This window comes from Lepidochelys olivacea (assembly GCF_965140295.1).
Source record: "Lepidochelys olivacea isolate rLepOli2 genome assembly, chromosome: 5".
Lineage (NCBI taxonomy): Eukaryota > Metazoa > Chordata > Testudines > Cheloniidae > Lepidochelys > Lepidochelys olivacea.
This window is the reverse complement of record NC_140415.1, coordinates 81,175,624-81,193,025: the sequence shown is the minus strand read 5'-3', so window position 1 is coordinate 81,193,025 and position 17,402 is coordinate 81,175,624. Positions and strand designations below refer to the sequence as shown.

The window sequence follows — 17,402 nt, the reverse complement described above, 5'->3', positions numbered from 1 at the left end:
AGCGTAATATCAGCATTTTAATTTAATTTTAAATGAAGCTTCTTAAACATTTCGAAAACCTTGTTTACTTTACATATGACAATAGTTTAGTTATATAATATATAGACTTAGAGAGAGACCTTCTAAAAAACAATAAAATGTATTACTGGTATGCGAAACCTTAAATTAAAGAGAATAAATGAAGACTCGTAACACCACTTCTGAAAGGTTGCCGACCCTGGTCTAGATAAAGGCATGAAAAAGATTCTGGCCCAGTAAATTTCTAAAAGGGTGTCTGGGCGCAGCAATAGGGAAGCTTTCAGATTGCTGAGGAGCACATATTTCAGATGCAGAGGTATCTATGATTACATTCCACATTTCACCATATCTAGCCCTTTCCCCAATGAAGAGAATTTTAGCTTTCTTCCTAAAATGTGGAGACAAGACATGTCATATTAAAACAGCTTTTTATTTGTTAATATCACATAAGAAAATTTAAGCAAGTTACACTATCTTTAAAAACACAACTAGCATGTTTAACATGAAACATCCCCCTCCCACCCTTGGTTAAGAAACTAAGTAAAGAAAAAGGTACCAATAAAACAAGTTTTTTCTGCTTCCTTCATCCTCTGATGAGTGCTTACGTGATTAGGCTTTGTTGTTTTTTTTTTTTTAAAAAAGAAAAGCTTGTCTTTTCTATAAAAAAGTTTTGTAACTTTGATTGCGTAGTACAAAAACAAAGTCTTCAGTACAAAAGAATTCATCATCTTGTAAATGCCTTCCACTCCCCAACAGCACCTAAATATAAAGGGATCGACAGCAGATGGCTAGTCTAAATGATGTAGTCTAAAAACAAAAAAATACAACACAGTGGCATATTTCCCTTTTAACAAGAATAAAAAAAGACTGGCATAAAAAATTGAGGGGTCATTTTCAGACAGTACATAGTTCAGTGTCAACAATTCACATCTTGCAAGAGTTACAGATATGGTTTCTTTTACAAAACTTTCTTTTCGGTGACAAAGGAAATTAAGGCCATCAGACTTGCAGCTTAAAAACTCACATAAAAGAAATATAAAAATATTGTGCTTCTGCGAAGGCTCTGCTCTACAGGCAAGGATTACCATAATCTGAGGAAGCTGGTTGACTGAAGAAATTCACATGATTGCACAGCTTCTGTTAGCTGCCCTTGGGTCTCCCTGTTAGGAATAGAGAAAGTTAGCTCTGAAAAAAAAAATCCTACAGTTGAAGATTCAGCATCTTAAAAATGCCACTTCAAACCACTAAAACATGTGATACCTGGTATAGTCTAAGCCAAAAATCAGTCATTACTACAGAGCTCTAACTCAAAATAAATTACCCTCTGTAGCCAGAGGAATGCTAGGTATCCTCTCCTGGAGGAAGGTAGTGGAAAAAAAGGGAACCAGTAAAACACAAGTTTAAGGGTAATTATTATTTTGGAATGTGAAGCTAGATATTTGGTAAGTTTTGTGGAATGGGCATGAAGTACGATTAGTTTTTTCAACTGAGTACATTAAAGATATAGCTATATTTTCTTAAATTGCTAGGATTCTTTAAGGTACTAAACTGTACAGTCCCAGAAACATAGATGTGCAAGTAAAAAGTACTTCAACTACTGTTCAACAAAAATTTGAATCTATACTAATCCCATAAACAATGTTATGAGACTTGGCTTTCAACCAAAGAGTCTGGCAACTGAAAATAATATTTCCCACAGCAGCCATAACTCTCTTTATGGTAATATGTAGTATTCTGTAGCATCTTGTGCACTAACTTTACCTCTATATGGGTGTTCTGGTTATGAGCTTGGACTGATATTTTCCCAAAATTCAGTGCTCATGTGCTTGGCTTCTCATTTTTTAAATAAAAATTAGACTAATCTGCCCGTAACAAAATACCTGCTGGTGAAAAAGATCCTCTTCTTCAATTGCCTCAACTGCTTCTTCCTCAACTTCCTCCTCCTCTTCGCCTTCACGTAGAGTTGTTTTGAAGACAGTGGTTCTCTGAGCAACTTCCTACAATAAGAGTTAGGTTTTAGATAATAAAACAGTAACACTTCGTAAGTCTAGAGACCTGATGCTTCTAAACCAGGTGCCAATATTATGCCTACCCTGAAACAAAAAACCATTGCTTGTTCATCTGCGGCCTGAATAGACTTTATTCATATGCCTATACTATACACATTAGCAACACATACTAAGAAATGCGCTTTTCATATTGTTTTCCTTGTTAAGTTCCTCCAGTAGCTAAACGGACTCCTTTAGGGACTTTGGTCTAACATACGTTTTCTTTTAGACATTTCCTGCTCTAAGAATTCTCTCTCTCCCTGGAAGTCAACTGATTGTTCCTCAATAGATTAGTGTTCCCACAGTTCCAATATCTCTATAAGCAAATGCTACTGAGTTTTGGAGATTTAATTCAAGCAGAAAGTAAAAGCATTTCACCATAATGCCAGGAGGCAAGTTTACAAGACCAACCTTACTGGAAAGCCGGCCCTAAAACTATCTTCAAACATTTTTTTGAAATGCTTCATCTTTATTGGGATGCAACTTCTGTCCAGCACCTAATTTGTCAGTCCAGTAAGCAGTCTTTCAAGAAAGGTTTAATTATATCTAATCTAATTTACCTCTCCCTGAGAGTTTTTCAATGTAACTTTCACATCTTTGCCAGTGCCCCAAGAATTCTGGTTCTTCCAGATGAGGTCAGAGGGAGGGCTGGCAGTAACTCCAGCATTCGCAGCCCAGACCTGGAAGAGAAAGGAAGTCATACAGAGACCTGAACGAAATGAGTCTCAGTCACACAATACATCTGTGATTACGGCTAGTATGTGAGAGAAGTGGTTAGGTGCGGAAACTTCGTGGATTTACCCCTCTTAAAAGTGGAGGCCTCTGCGCATCTGTTTTACCTGTTTAAAAAAAACCCCACTTTTGTACATGCAGACTGGACAGTTTTAATGTATATCTTCATGTACAAGTGCATGGTCAAGGCTCAAGGTGCACTTGATGCCAATAGAGATGCTAATACCTTAAGTGATCTGAAAATATGACTAAAAACTGTAAACTCATTCTATTTGTGTTTACATTGCTTTCAAATGGTTTCACATGTTTATCAAAGCTAATTTCACTTACTGTAACAGCCTGGCCTGCCTTTAGTACATATCTTGAGGTATATTTGTAACTGACAGAAGTGTCTCCTATTTTTCTGATCATCTCCCAGCCTCCCATTGGTTGATCCTATGTACAAAGGGAAAGGAATTTAAGATTAAATTTACACCAACAAGTATAATTTCCTGCAAGATAAATCGAAATCATCATAAAGCCCCCTCTCCCCCCCGACAGACAGCAAGAAAAAAAACTTTGGAGAGTTTTCTGTAATATTTGAAGTCCACATAATTACAGAGCTAAACAGACTCAGATTAGCTCTCATGTTCCAGAATGAAACATCACACCATGTGACATCTAATTTATAATTCTGATATTAAATTGGTTCAAGGGTTTATTTTTTTTTAAATGTGACATCTCTCATCACAGCTTGGGTTCGGGAAATATAGAATATGAACCCCATTACAAATATTTAGTACCTTTTAGGACTCAAACTTTTACATATGAAGTATGTCCAATCTTCTGGAAAACCAAAGACACTCCTGTCATGTTTCTGTTTCAGAACACATCTCCCTAACAGTACTCTGTGACTGCACTATTGTGACAAACACTTTTTTCATGGTTGGTGTAACATGGCTTTTTATAAGTGATGGCAAGAATAAAGAAAACACAAATATTTATGTCTCTGCAGATGGAACATTTCCAATGTTCTATGTAGAACTGAAGGTTTAATTCTGAAAAAAACTTCTTTCTGAACACAGAAATAAACTTCCAAATGTGAGTGCAATGCAGTCTTGAGTCTGAAGATACTAAGACATATGAGGCAGCCCTATTTATCTTATTGAGGTTTAGGGTTGATAATCAAGTAGTCATTGTGACAAAGTGGGATATATCTGTACCAAATTATGAAGTCTACTTCGTATTGTATTCTAATCGTATTGTATTCTACGTATTCTATTCATATTGAACTGCACACTTTGTATTGCACTGCATTCCAGAGAGTGCCCTGCTCTGGAAAGATGCTGGACACCTTCTTGAAGGACTATCTGCGGATATCCACTCGGAATGACAACCAGAGGCCCACCACTATGAAACAATGGATTTCTTACACACTGACCTGCAGGAGGGGCTGGAGCATCCCAGTGGAACACATGGAAAGGGGACAGAGGCAACCTACTTGAGGGTGAGGTTCTACTCTATACAGGGTAAGGACTTGCAGGAGAGAGAGTACAAGAGGGACTCTGCCCAGCTTTAAACTCTGACAAACCTTGGACTTTCAGAAGGGTGACGACAAACACCGGAGTGGGGGGGAGGAGGAAGGAGCATCAGGACTTTTGCTGTTCACTTTGAGTAAAGTTTGTGGTTAATAAATTGGTTTTTAAGTCAGTTTTCTTTGCTGTCCTACCACACTGTTCTGAAACAAATTAGAAGCCAGCTACACCCACAGCTTAGGCGGAGTTCTGAAGGGGGCTTCAAAAGTCTCAAACTCTGCTTTTGGGTTCTAGAACAGCTGGGCAGAGAGGTGCTCTATGTCCCAAGAAAGGGCTTCATACAAGAGGTCTGAGCCTGGGAGCATGCCCTACACATACCCAGACCTAGAAAGTGACCAGATGCTCCCCAGAGCTAGGTGACTTGAAAGCACATGGGACTTAGCAAATGGAGAAAGGGACACTGGGTCAGACTGCAACAATTAGGGTTTGAAGTTTGTAGTTTCTCTCTTTTGCAGATTAGTACTATGCTTTACTATAGCTCCTTCTAGAGGAGCTCAGAGCTCTTTTTTAAAAAAATTAATGTATTTTATCTGATCACACCTTTGAAGGAGAAAAGGGATATCTTCATGTAATATATGAAAAAGTGAAGGGACAAGTGTTGTCTATATTTGAAACTTCTATCCATTGCTGGCATCAGGCGCCAGTGCTGGATGCACGTAAACTCATTCTGAACGCAGTTTAGCTGCAAACAGTCACAGACAAACCACACTCAGCACCATTTTGGCAACTGTGGTCAAGGAGAGAAAGCATGGTCTTGTAGACATGGCCTTCAGTTTCCAGCTGACACAGACTTTCTGCACAACCATGAGCATGCCTCATCTACAGTGTGGATGTGACATGATTTCAATCATTTGTGGCTAGCCAGTGTAGCTAAATCAGCACAAGCCTCGCATATTGACAGGACAAGGCACTGTATGGTGTGACTTACACTGGTGCCATTTACCCCAGTTCTAAGCAGCAGTAAACTCCACTGGTGCAAATAAGTGGTTTTGGACATGTAAATTAGGGTTTTGCAATGAAAGCTGGATACTAGATGAGTGCAACTGAGGCAAATGCCTACACAGACAGCACCTTGAACTATGTATCTCAGTTCCCACATCTGTAAATTAAGACTATTTTCTTTTTGCTGCCTTTTGCCTTGTCATTTTAGATAGCAAGGTCTTTGCGGCAAGGACCGTCTCTTACTACATGTATGCTCGGTGCCTAGAAATGCGACTATTATCTTACGTGATTAAGTGTTTAGGAATCTCAGTTGTACGCATTATCAGAAAGAAAATACCTCCAATGCCAGAATGTTGGGTAAGAGGTCATGCTGGATCATTAATTTAATACCGAATCCTAGAGCCATTTGCTTTCTACAGCACTCCTGGGTTCAGGCACATGATACAAAGCCTGAAAGACAAATGCAGCCTGAGGCTGTCTTCTTGCAATCAGTATATCACAAAGTGATGGCACATCATTTTGTTTTCAAACCTGCTCAGAAGCGTTCTTCAAGCGGATGAATTTCCCATCCACGTCTATCTCCTCAATACAAACATTTCCAGTAGCAGAAGCTGAATGGGAGATGCTGACACTACTGCTGGCTTCAGATTCTTCCACATCAATTCTCTTCCTCTTTCCTCTGGTTGTGCGCATGCTACGACTTGATGATGCCCGAGAGACTGTCACCCGAGAAGATGGGCTGGGAGATAGTTTCAACCTGGATTTGAGGAAGGAAACACATATGTGGCACATCAAGTATTTCAGTGCTCTCTTACATAGCACATAATTTTCATTTCCTTATGGCTGGGTTGACAAAAGAAGCTGCCACTGCAAGCACCACAGTACACTTGTCATATCTGGCTCCCCAAGAGTTTGCATACTATTCCACTTAAGTCAGACTAACAAAATAAGCAATACTTGCACCTTACCTTTTTTTTTTAGGCTTCCTCACCTCCATATTTTAAAACTGCTAATACTAAGGATTTTCTCCCTTTACAGGTGTACTGTTAAAGGTTGCTGAAAAAAGTAAGGCTTTGCATAAATGCCCTGCAGATTTGCTCATCTCTTCTTACCACATCTTGCCTTTAAATTATTTATTATTAACACCTATTAGCTTTTGAGAATATTAATATGAAAAGCTCCACACCTTACAGGGGGCTATATAGGGCCTCTTATTTTTGAAAGGTAAATATGGACATGTATAGTAAAAGACCCTGAAGTGTTGAATCAAAGTCTCCAAACAAAAGAGCTTTCTCTTGAGGTTTATTGATCTGTCTTTCAAAAGACACCAACAATATTCAATGGAACATCATTTCTTACCTCTCTTCTTCACCCTCCAGCAATTTCCTATATGCATTGATTTCCATATCCAGAGCCAATTTCACATCCAGAAGTTGTTCATAGTCATTCAACTGTTGCTGCATCTGATCTCTTATCTCAGCCATTTCTCTTTCTTTGTCAGAAAGCATCCTGCGATAGTTGTCCCTTTCCTTAGCCAGTGTGTCCTCCAGCTCCTGCATCTTATCCAGCCATGCCCTAGACTAGAACAAAACATAAAAAGAAGTTAGCGTCTACCCAGGGAAAACATTCACTTCTTGAGGGTGTCAAGAAACCTAGATTTTGGAAGTTAGGTTAGACAGTGTTTTACCTTCACTGAATCCCAACCCACCCCTCTCCAATTTCCTGTCCTACAAAAAACTTTTGAAGAGTACACATTTGCACCTGCTGTACATATGCAATTGTCTATACAGTACTTTGGCATGCAAGTGATAGAAATCTGCTCTTGATTTTTCAAGAAGAGAAATTAAATTGTGGCTTTTTAAATCATTCAGAGATTAAAGTTGAATTTTGCAAGTTGGAAAACATCTGGACCACACATGTACCCAGCATCAAATACTCACTTCATTCCTATAAGTTGAGTAATAAAGGTTCAAGAAGATGAAGAGTCACAGTGAAAAAGACTGGGACTTTAAAGTTATGCTTAGGACTCCAATAGCCATTTTAAATAAGATTTAAAGCCATTATTGTATTCCTAATATTCTGTACAAGTGTCAAATTAGTAGACATCTGGAGTTACTCTTCAAAGAATTGCTAATCTAACCTTTATGTTTCATTCCACCCCCAGCTCCTCCCCAACCCCATCCCTCAAAACCACAAAGAATATCATTTGCAAGCACAAGTTTGAATGTTCAGGGGTCCCCAAGAACTGGCAACACAGATTAGAACTTTGGCTGTAAAAGGACAACTATTGCTTCTTATTTCACAGAAGGTGCATTTGAGAGTGAGCAAAGGACAAGGGCATGGGAAGAATGCCTACCACAATTTTCTTTCACATTACATGCTAAGAACTTCATGCACATATAAAACTTTCCAACATGTTGCCAGAATTCCAACAATATTGCTATGAAAACAGCTATGAGCTGGAAAAGCAGTCTGGTTATTGCCACATGATATCATCTAACGTGCTTTAGAATGTATCCTTCTGGGATGAAATCTGAAGTGTTTCCTAGAAAAAGGATTCTTTCATTAACAGCCTGGCAATAACAGATAGTAAGAGCATTGTTATCCAGCATCTCAGTTTATTTAAATAATCCAAAAAAGGAGCAATTCTACTCTGAACAGTGACTAAGTGGTATCATGGAATTTCTTCTATGTACCTTAACATCTTCCAAATTAAGTCTGTTCCATTTATAGGTATTAAAAACCTAGCTGCCATCCTTGACAAATCAGCCTGGAATCTGAAACACAAAACTGGATTTTTTCCAGCTCATGCTGGAAAAAATGATGAGAACTCGACAATTCTGTTGATGCACAAGTCAGAAAAGAATCCAGATTACTCTCTCAAATCACGTCGACATTAAACGCTCAATTTCCCATTGTAATTGCATGGATTCAGCTGCACTAATACTAATAGTTAAGGGAACAGTAGTGTAGCCCAGCTGCTGGCAATATGCCACTATCTGGCCTAGATCTGCTCCGAGTAGCTCATACAATATGGCAGAAACACACCACTGGGCAGGCCACATGAGTAGGCTCATCACTTCTTAAAGTGACTGAACTGCATTGATGCCAATGCAATGTTGGGACACTGGAAGAAAAAAAAAAAAAAAAAAAAACACACAAGCATAGTCACTACCCCAAATCTGCATTTGGCTCTGCAGGAAAGAAAGGCGGCGGGGGGGGGAGGGGGGAATAAGCATTAAAGACTTATTTTAGTGAGTGCAGTGAGTAGATATTATTATACATATTCAACTGATCTGCTCTTAAGATTTTTTTTTTTCTTTTTTAAACAGATTCTTTTCAGAGCAGCTTCTCCCTTTAAAGAAGGCTGAAAGACTTGTAGGGTTTTTTTTTTTTGGAATTTATTAATTGCATTATTGCACCAATGCTAAGTTAGGCAATGTCACTATGGGGCGGGCAGGAGGGAGGAGAGAAAAGGCTCATACTGTACTGAAGTTTGATTTCAGGGAAGTCCTCGTGGCTCATTAGTTCCAGTCAGCCACAATAGCGTGCCTGCAGGTTTCCCCATTACAACAACATCAGCTGCACACAATACAAAGACACAACCAAATCTAAGGCTGTCATCTTTCCAAATGTCTTTATAAACATGAAAAGGTGGCATGGTGCTTAAGACACAGGACTAGGAGTTAGAAGTTTTGTGGCAAAGCACGGAATACGTTTCCTGTGCAAGTCAATTAACTTCTGTACTTAAGTAGGTGGGGTTGTCTTTATTTTAAAGATGAGGACACTGAACAGGAAAAGTTGTAAAGCTATATTCATTAGTGTTTGTAAAGCTCGTTGAGTGCCTCAAAAAGACAAGTGCAAATTAGCATTATAGACTGTACACGTTTTCTGACTCTACAGGAATAAGTCCAGTGAATCACCAAGGAAACAATCCATTTGCCCTGTCCCACACTACACACCCCCACTCATTCCCCCCAAGAGGATGGATACTCAATATCTCCTCCTTCCACACCTGCCAGACTGTCCAAGAGTGACATAAGGCCAATGCCACACCAAAAAGATGCAAATACAAACAAAGGAATCCCCGAACAATGCTGAGATACAAATGGCCCCAACAGACCCAGACGTCTCTAAAAAAAGAGGGGACGTAGATAGAATTGGAAGGAAGTGACAGGTGTGGCCAAGCATACACTATGTCCTAACGATGGCCACATTTTGCCCACCTACCTTGCATGGGCATTCCTTTTGATGGAAATCTGGATGGTTCAGCAGAACTCTCATGCATCTGCGACAGTTTTAAACTACATTAATACAAAAAAGTCTATCCTACCCAATCAACTATTGTTAGGGTGTTCATTGCAGACAATTCACTAAAGATCTCAATCAAAAACCTTTGAAGGGATCTTTGTCAGCAACAGCCATAGAAAACTTTAAAATGAAGCAGGGTTTCCATTGAGTGGTGTAGCTAGAACCACTGCTAGTAGTCTGGTACGATAAGAAGCATGCTGCCAGGTGCTACCTTCCAGAGGACAAATACTAACCACTTTTATATATGAAGAGTACCATGGAATTTTTAATACAACAGTAAGCATAATCAGCAGCTTTATGGCCAAATTCTAATTTGGGGAAATTCAGTTTATTGGTTGCAAATTCCCATTCCCCTCCACTTCCATTGTTTATTAGGGAAAGTATTTAACTTCTTGTCCTATCCCATAGTGTGATACATCTGGGTAACAAGGAACTCGTGTGTTCTATACTCAAACCTTGTCACCAACTCCAGCTTAAGTCTACAGGAGTTTTGCACATGGAATGGAGCATAGACTACACAAGCAATTATAGTAAGAATCCATGTGATGTTTGTGAAATGCCATACAATTCTTCCAAATAAAAGGCACTGATAAGATAGGGGATAGAGGACATGGACATTGCCTACTGCCCACATTTTAACAAGACACACAATCTGGAGGTCGTGGCAGAGTCTCAATTGCTTCTGTATTAAATCAACAATAGTGATATTGGATATGGATAGAGACCTCTTTAATGAAATAAATACTACTGGGAATTGAGATATTATGGAAGATTAACTCTCTAGATACAGATTGGAGAACAAGCGCTACTAATAATAGTAGGGCCCAGATTTTCCTGGATATGATAGGTGAGATTTCTTCACCAAATATAGTCACTGAATCAAGAAGAGATGATGCTATTTTAGATTTGGTATTGGTAAGTAGTCAGGACCTCATAGAACTGGTTGCAGGAGACACCCTGGCTTTAAGTGATCATGAGCTAATTCAGTTTAAACTAAATGGAAGAATAAACAAAAATAGATCTGCAACAAGGGTCCTTGATTTCAAAAGGGATAACTTTAAAAAATTAAGGAATTACTTAAGGAAGTGGACTAAACTGAAGAACTCAAGAAACTGAATGTGGAGGCATCAAAGTAATTCTCAATTAAAGTTGCAGAAATTATCTTAAACCTGAATCCCAAGTAAGGGGAAAAAATTCGTAGGGAAGAGTTGCAGATCAAGCTGGATGAGCAAACATCTCAAACAGGTGATTAAGGGAAAGCAGAATGCCTACAAGGAATAGAACACGGGATGGATAAGCAAGGAAAGCTAACTTTTGGAGGTCAGAAAGTCTAGAGATAAACTGAGAACTGCCAAAACCCAAGCAGAGATGGACCTTGCAAAGGGCACTAAAATCAATAGTAAAAGGTTCTATAGCCATATAAATAAGAAAACAAGGACAGAAGAAGTGCGACCACTAAACACTGATGATGGGGTGGAGATTAAAGATAATCTAGTCATGGATCAACACCTAAACACACAAATACTTTGCCTCCTGTTTTTAATAAAGCAAAGTGATTAATGGGAACAAGGATATGGCAGGAGAAATCATCACAACGGAGGCAGAAGTGAAACTTAAACAGCTTCATGGGGCTAAATCAGGGAACCTGGATCATCTCCATCCAAGAATATTAAAGAAAATGGCACATTAAATTGCAAGCGCAATAATAAGGATTTTTAATGAACCTGTAAACTCAGGGGTCATACCCCACGATGGTAGAACTGCTAATTGGTTCCTATTTTTAAGGCAGGAAAAAGGGTGATCCGGGAAACTACAGGCCTGTTAGTTTGACCTCAATTGTATGCAAGGTCTTGGAACAGATTTTGAAAGAGAAAGCAGTTCCGGACACAGGGGTAAATGGTAACTGGGATAAAAATTGTAGGTTCTGTAGTCTGCAAAGTACAAGAGGTCAGTCTAGATGATCACGATGATCCCTTCTGGCCTTAAAGTTTATGAATAGCCACATATGCTTTCTTCCATCTTTGGCAAAGTTAAACTTTCCTTTCAGAAGTAAAAACTTTGCTTGTTAACAATGCCCCTGATAGTTTCAGTCTGGATTACGTAACCGAGTAGATGAGGCTCTCCTGGAAAGACCAACCTTCAGCTAATGCAGAAGGCAGAGAAAGAGGTGAAGGCCACTCTGGATCCAGACCTGGGAATTCCCTGTTCCCTCCTGTCCAGAGAAGAGAGCGTGATCAACAAATAAATGCAATTTTCGGAGCACAGGTTTCACCCTGCTGCCTGTGTGCTGGGCTATAAGGGCTTCACCTCAGGGAGAAGTTACTGGGAAGCGGAGGTGGGGAATAAACCTTTTTGGGTTTCGGACATTGCCAAAGAGCGTGTGATACAAAAGGGAGTGATAAGCCGTACACCCGAGGAGGGGATCTGGGCTTTGCAGAGTACAGGGAATAAGTACCCTGCCCTCACTTCCCCTAAGACTGCTCTGGCCCTACCTCAAAGCCCCAGTAACACTGGGGTTTATCTGGATTACGAAGGGGAGAATGTTGCATTTTATGACATTACATCCTCTGGCAGAGAGCCGATCTTTACTTTCACATCCTTTTTCACTGGGAAGATCATCCCCTTCTTTGGGAGCCGGCGTGTAGAATATCCGAATCTATTCAGTTGTGATCCCTGGAATGAATACTATTAAGACCTGCGACAGAGGAATCACTCAATATGAGATATCTAATGTAGAGCAAAGAGATGGGAAATATATAAATTATAGCTGTCACACTTTGCCATTCTAATCACAGACTTGCCAGCCCCAAGCATTCAAAAACAGCGTGTCAGGCCCCTAAAATCAGGGGATTGATTTAAAAAAATCTTTTTTAATATTGAGCTATTTTTTCTGGTTTCTGTATGTACTTGGCTTCCCGTTTTCAAGCTCTTTTATGCAAATGTGAAGGCTAGAAACTTATCTGTAATTTAACCTGAGCTTCCCTTGGAATCTATCCCCACCAGCAGCTGAGACGTAAAGAAAAACACCGAGTGCTGCAAGACTCACAATAAAATGGTGAGGGAGAACAAGACTGGCTTGCTCAGCATTATGCTGGTGAATGGAGTTTCTCGACCCTCTTCCATGCTTGTCTCTCTAACTCTGTGATCCTCCAGACACACCCGAACTGGCCAACCCAGAGCCACTCCCAGGGTCACAGCAGAGCCTGCCTGTCTTAGGGCAGGTCTACACTTACAATGCGGCAGTGGCACAGATGCAGCAGGGCAGCTGCGCCCTGTAGCACTTAAGTGAAGATGCTGGTAGGCCAACGGGAGAGCTTCTCCCATCAGTGTAGTTAATCCACCTCTGCAAGAGGCGGTGGCTATGTCAATGTGAGAAGCTGTCCCGCCGACATATTGCTGTCTATCTGGGGAGTTCAGTAAATTCTGACTCACTTCGGGTCATCCATCAAAGTCCTCTGCTCTTTACTTATGAATATAAAAACCATACTGGTATTTCCCCCTCCCTCCAACTCCCCAGCTCAATGCTCCCATTTTGCTCTGTTTAGTTATTTGGATGCTGTAGATTCAGATGAGTAAATTCACAGAATAAAGTTTATTTCTATCATCTGGTCTTGGACTTTGTCACAAGGGTACTAGATCTGTATGGCTCTGCCCTGAAAGGCTAGACAGACCCACGAGCAAAAGCCTTGAGGGGGCTTGAAGAAAAGCAGCAGGCTAGCTCTAAGCGAAAGCTCTAAAGGCAAAGCTTGAGGAATGAGTAAATAAAATGAAAGCATCAAGTGATGCCTTCCCCGGCAACACTATCCTCCTTCCGAAAGAAATCTGTTAGCAACCTTCAGGTGCCAGGGAACAGAGAGAAATTTGCACTAAGGTAGCCAGCTCATATCATCAACTGCAGTACTATGGGCTAGCACCTCACTGCACCATGGTGTTGCAGCAGCATTTCTTTCCCAAATCAAGTTATCCCTTTTTCTTTAAATTCACATTGACAGTCTGAGTGGTTAGAAACCTGTTACACCCGCCGAGGGCACAGGGTAGGGTCAGGGGTACAAATCTGGAGTCATTTGGTCAAGGGGTGCGTGAGATACAGCCCCTCCCAACACAAGCTGTTTTTAAAACACTGTGAACTAGGTGTGGAATACCAGCAAAATCCTGTCCATGGCAGTTGAGCATATGAGGACTTCAATAGCTCAGTCACACGTTAGAGGTTTATCACAGGAATGGGTGGGTGAGATTCTGTGGCCTGTGTTGTGCAGGAGGTCAGACTAGATGATCATAATGGTCCCTTCTAACCTTAAAGTCTACAAGTCCATAATGCATGGTTTACTCAGTCGTGTGTGTCACATACAACCCCTCTGCATATACAACCCCTCTGCTCAATAGGCTACTCTGATTTCCAGTATGTTTAATTCAAGATTCTGTGCCATAAAGCTCATGAATTCTAGTTATTTTAGGGTCTGCTTATATTCTCACATTTCATCCCAACAAACAAGATGATCAACAGCTTCTAGAATTCTAGATGTGAGAGGATGTTCTTGATGGAGGGAACTCAAATCATGAACTCTTTCCCTGCTGGTTCAAGAGAAGTTGACGATTTGAAGGTTATAGTGCAAGGCCTGTTAGATACTCAACCTTTTGCCTTAAATGGTGCTTCAAAGTATGTGCTGGTAGGAGAGCAAGGTGAGTTTCTTTCCTAGGGAGTTGACAAAATTCTCTTTGTTGAAGACATAATATTTATGTAGTGTAAATAGTACAGAGTTACCAAGCAAGAGTAGGTCTCAATTGTTTAAGGCCTCAAATCCTGTTTATATAGAATAACTATTTGCTTAATATTGTTTCACCTACCTTGAAAACAGAAACTTAATAAATGTTTTTCTTCTGTGTTTGTAGAGTGCCTAGCACAGTGGGGTCCTGGTTCATGACTAGGGCTCCTAGGCTCTACAGTAATACAAATAAGAGCTTTTTTGGTTTCACTGTCGCTTTCTTAAGAACCTCACTTCAAATGTTATTTTGTAGTTTCTTATAGTAACATACCATAATACATGCACCTCTCCCAACTGACTACTGAATCGAGTTTGATGTCTCAGTCCTTATCTTCAAAACATTTAAAGGCCTGGGCCCACAGTATCTAAAAGTTCCGTTAAAGCTCTGGAATGAAAACCTGGATCAAACAACTTTGCTCCTCTGGCACAATAGAAATGCATACAATAAAGGTAAAGCTCATCTATCAGGAGACTGAACTTTCTCAGGGGCCAGCCGAAGACTGTGAAATGAATTCAGACAGGAACCAAGGATCACCACAACCCTCACCACTTCTACTCCGAGTGCAATATGCATTTATTTGACTTTTTTTTTTTAAACATACAGACAGCAGTGTGTGTGTGTGAATATAAAATAAAGTTCATAGAACATACTCTACATACGCTTGGAAGATGATGAGAGAACATATGTGACAAATACCACATTGCTTAATGCCCACCTGCTCAGATATTACGGTGATGAGTGCAGAAGAACCCATAGAGCACAGACGACAAACAGTACAATGGGGTAGAGACATGAGATGAAAATAAAACCTTGTCATTCTTGAAGCGGAAAAACATCTCTCAAGAAAACACTATACCAGGGCCCTGCCCATTTCTAAGTCAAATACCACAGAACCTGCATTAGTTAAAACCTGTTTTTTGTTTTTTTTTGCTTGTAATGATCAAAACTGCAGACTGAGCAAAACAGAAACTACTTTACAAGTCATTAAACGCACTCGCGGTTTTAAATCCAGTTCTATTACAGGGACTAGGTCTAAATCCCAGGTGATTTATTACCTCTTTTTGTAGGCTTGAAAGCTGGGAGGAGAGGCTTTCAATCCGCATGCGACTTTCTGTCAGTTCTTCTCTTACTGTATTGGCTGCAGAACTACTCATCTCAGAGGAGAGTCTGGCGTTCTCAAGCTATAACAAAGCAAATTGCACATCAGTCTCAAAAGACTTGCTACTAAATAAGCAAGCAAGCATTGGTCCCTAAAGAAATTTCATGTTGTATTACCAATAAACCACAAAGTTCCTGTCTGCAATACAGGAAAAGCATCATGCTGCCTTTTTTGTAATCGTAATTGAGCAAGTGTAGTGCTCAGTTACAGTGCTGGATTCACTTTCCTGGGAGTCAAAATCTGGTTGAATGCTAGGAACCAACAGCAGTACAAGCTTCCCCCACTCACCCCGTCAACATGTCCCAAATTAGAACTGCAAACGTCTTCATCCAGAGGCAAATTTAGATGTCGAGCCTTTCATTCTTTGGCCCTAAGACTGCCAAACAAGGGCTCCTATTGTGGTGCAGGCACTTGACCAAGATCACCAACAAAAGTTACTAGTGTTACTTTTTCAATCACTATATTGGGATGTCCCAAATCAAAAGACTTTATAGCACACTACCAGTCCCTTGAGCAATCACATTCCTTCTCTTTACAACCGCCACCACCTTCCTTAAGTAATTTGCTATTTAAAAAAATATATTGGCAACCGTGGAAATTAATTTTTTCAAAAGAAGAGAACACAGTGCCACAGACAGCTTAGGCAGCACTATAAATACAACTTAAAAAAAAAACAAAAAAATCTCAAATATGGTCAAAAGTACTGACTAAAATAGAACAGCACACACAGAAGTTTGAGGAAAAAACCTAAAGTTCATTAAGCGGTTTTAGGCTAGTAAAAATAGATCTAGTCCCTAAATTTTGGGCTAGACTTTAAAGGAGGATACCATTCCAAAATTCAATTCAAGTTTTTCAGGGAAGATTAATCTGACCATAACTATCAGTAGCAATTTACTCTAACTACACTATGCAATTTATTCTTTTATCAGTGCACATGAGTTTTACCTACCATGAAATCCATGAACATGAAAAAGCAAGCTGAAGGGAGTTTAAACTGACAGGAGTATGTTCACAGAAATGCTGAATCATCCAGGCACAGGAAGGAACAAACAAAAACTTATCTACTTTTCCATAACTGTTGTTCGAGATGCGTTGCTCATGTCCATTCCATTCTAGGTGTGTGCGTGCCCACATGCACAGTCAGAGATTTCTGCCTTAGTGGTATCTGTAGGGTTGGCTGTGGCGCCCCCTTGAGTGTCACGCTCATGTGCTGATATATTAGATACCGCAGACCCTATGCCCTCTCCGCTCCTTCTTGCTGGCAACTCCAACAGAGGAATAGGAGAGCAGGTAATGGAATGGACATGAGCAACACATCATCTCGAACAGTTATAAAAACTTAGGTAACCGTTTTTTATTCTTTGAGTGCTTGCCTGGAGTTCATAGTCTAACGGCTTGCAACTGCTCTACCAAAACCAGTATTGTCCTGGGCCAGCTGGGTAAGCGCATAATGGGACTTGAACATCTGTACAGACGACCAGATGGTCACCCTACAGATGTCCTGGATAGACATTTGGGCTAGGAAAGCTGCCGAAGAGGCTTGCGCCCCAGTTGAGTGGGCGGTTAGAATCGCCGGAGGGGGCACCTTTGCCTGATCGTAGCAGCAGCGAATGCAGGCAGTGCTCCAAGAGGAAATTCTTTGAGCTGACACTGTACAACCTTTCATCCTCTAGGCCAACGCGACAAACAATTGCATCGACTTGCGGAATCGCCTGGTCCTCTCAACATAGAAGACTAGCACTCTCTTGACATCTAGGGAATGCAACCTATGCTCCTCCTCCGACCTATGCAGCTTTGGAAAATAGACAGGTAAGTAAATGTCCTGGCCCATATGAAACTGAGACCCAGCCTTGG

The 17,402-nt window shown here is 40.4% G+C and overlaps 1 protein-coding gene across 1 annotated transcript in view; it reads right to left on the bottom strand.

Annotated features, from left to right (window-relative positions):
- Window positions 1–429: 429 nt before the first annotated feature.
- LMNB1 (lamin B1) overlaps window positions 430–17,402 on the bottom strand; it is a 41,176-nt gene continuing 24,203 nt past the window's right edge. Inside the window, exons 5-11 of the mRNA XM_084629271.1 lie at window positions 15,445–15,570; window positions 6,674–6,894; window positions 5,846–6,071; window positions 3,129–3,233; window positions 2,627–2,746; window positions 1,899–2,015; window positions 430–1,178 (exon numbers count right to left, since the gene is read on the bottom strand). Coding sequence (XP_084485397.1) covers window positions 1,137–1,178; window positions 1,899–2,015; window positions 2,627–2,746; window positions 3,129–3,233; window positions 5,846–6,071; window positions 6,674–6,894; window positions 15,445–15,570 — 957 coding nt within the window. The 3' untranslated portion in view covers window positions 430–1,136. The remainder of the gene's footprint in view (window positions 1,179–1,898; window positions 2,016–2,626; window positions 2,747–3,128; window positions 3,234–5,845; window positions 6,072–6,673; window positions 6,895–15,444; window positions 15,571–17,402) is intronic.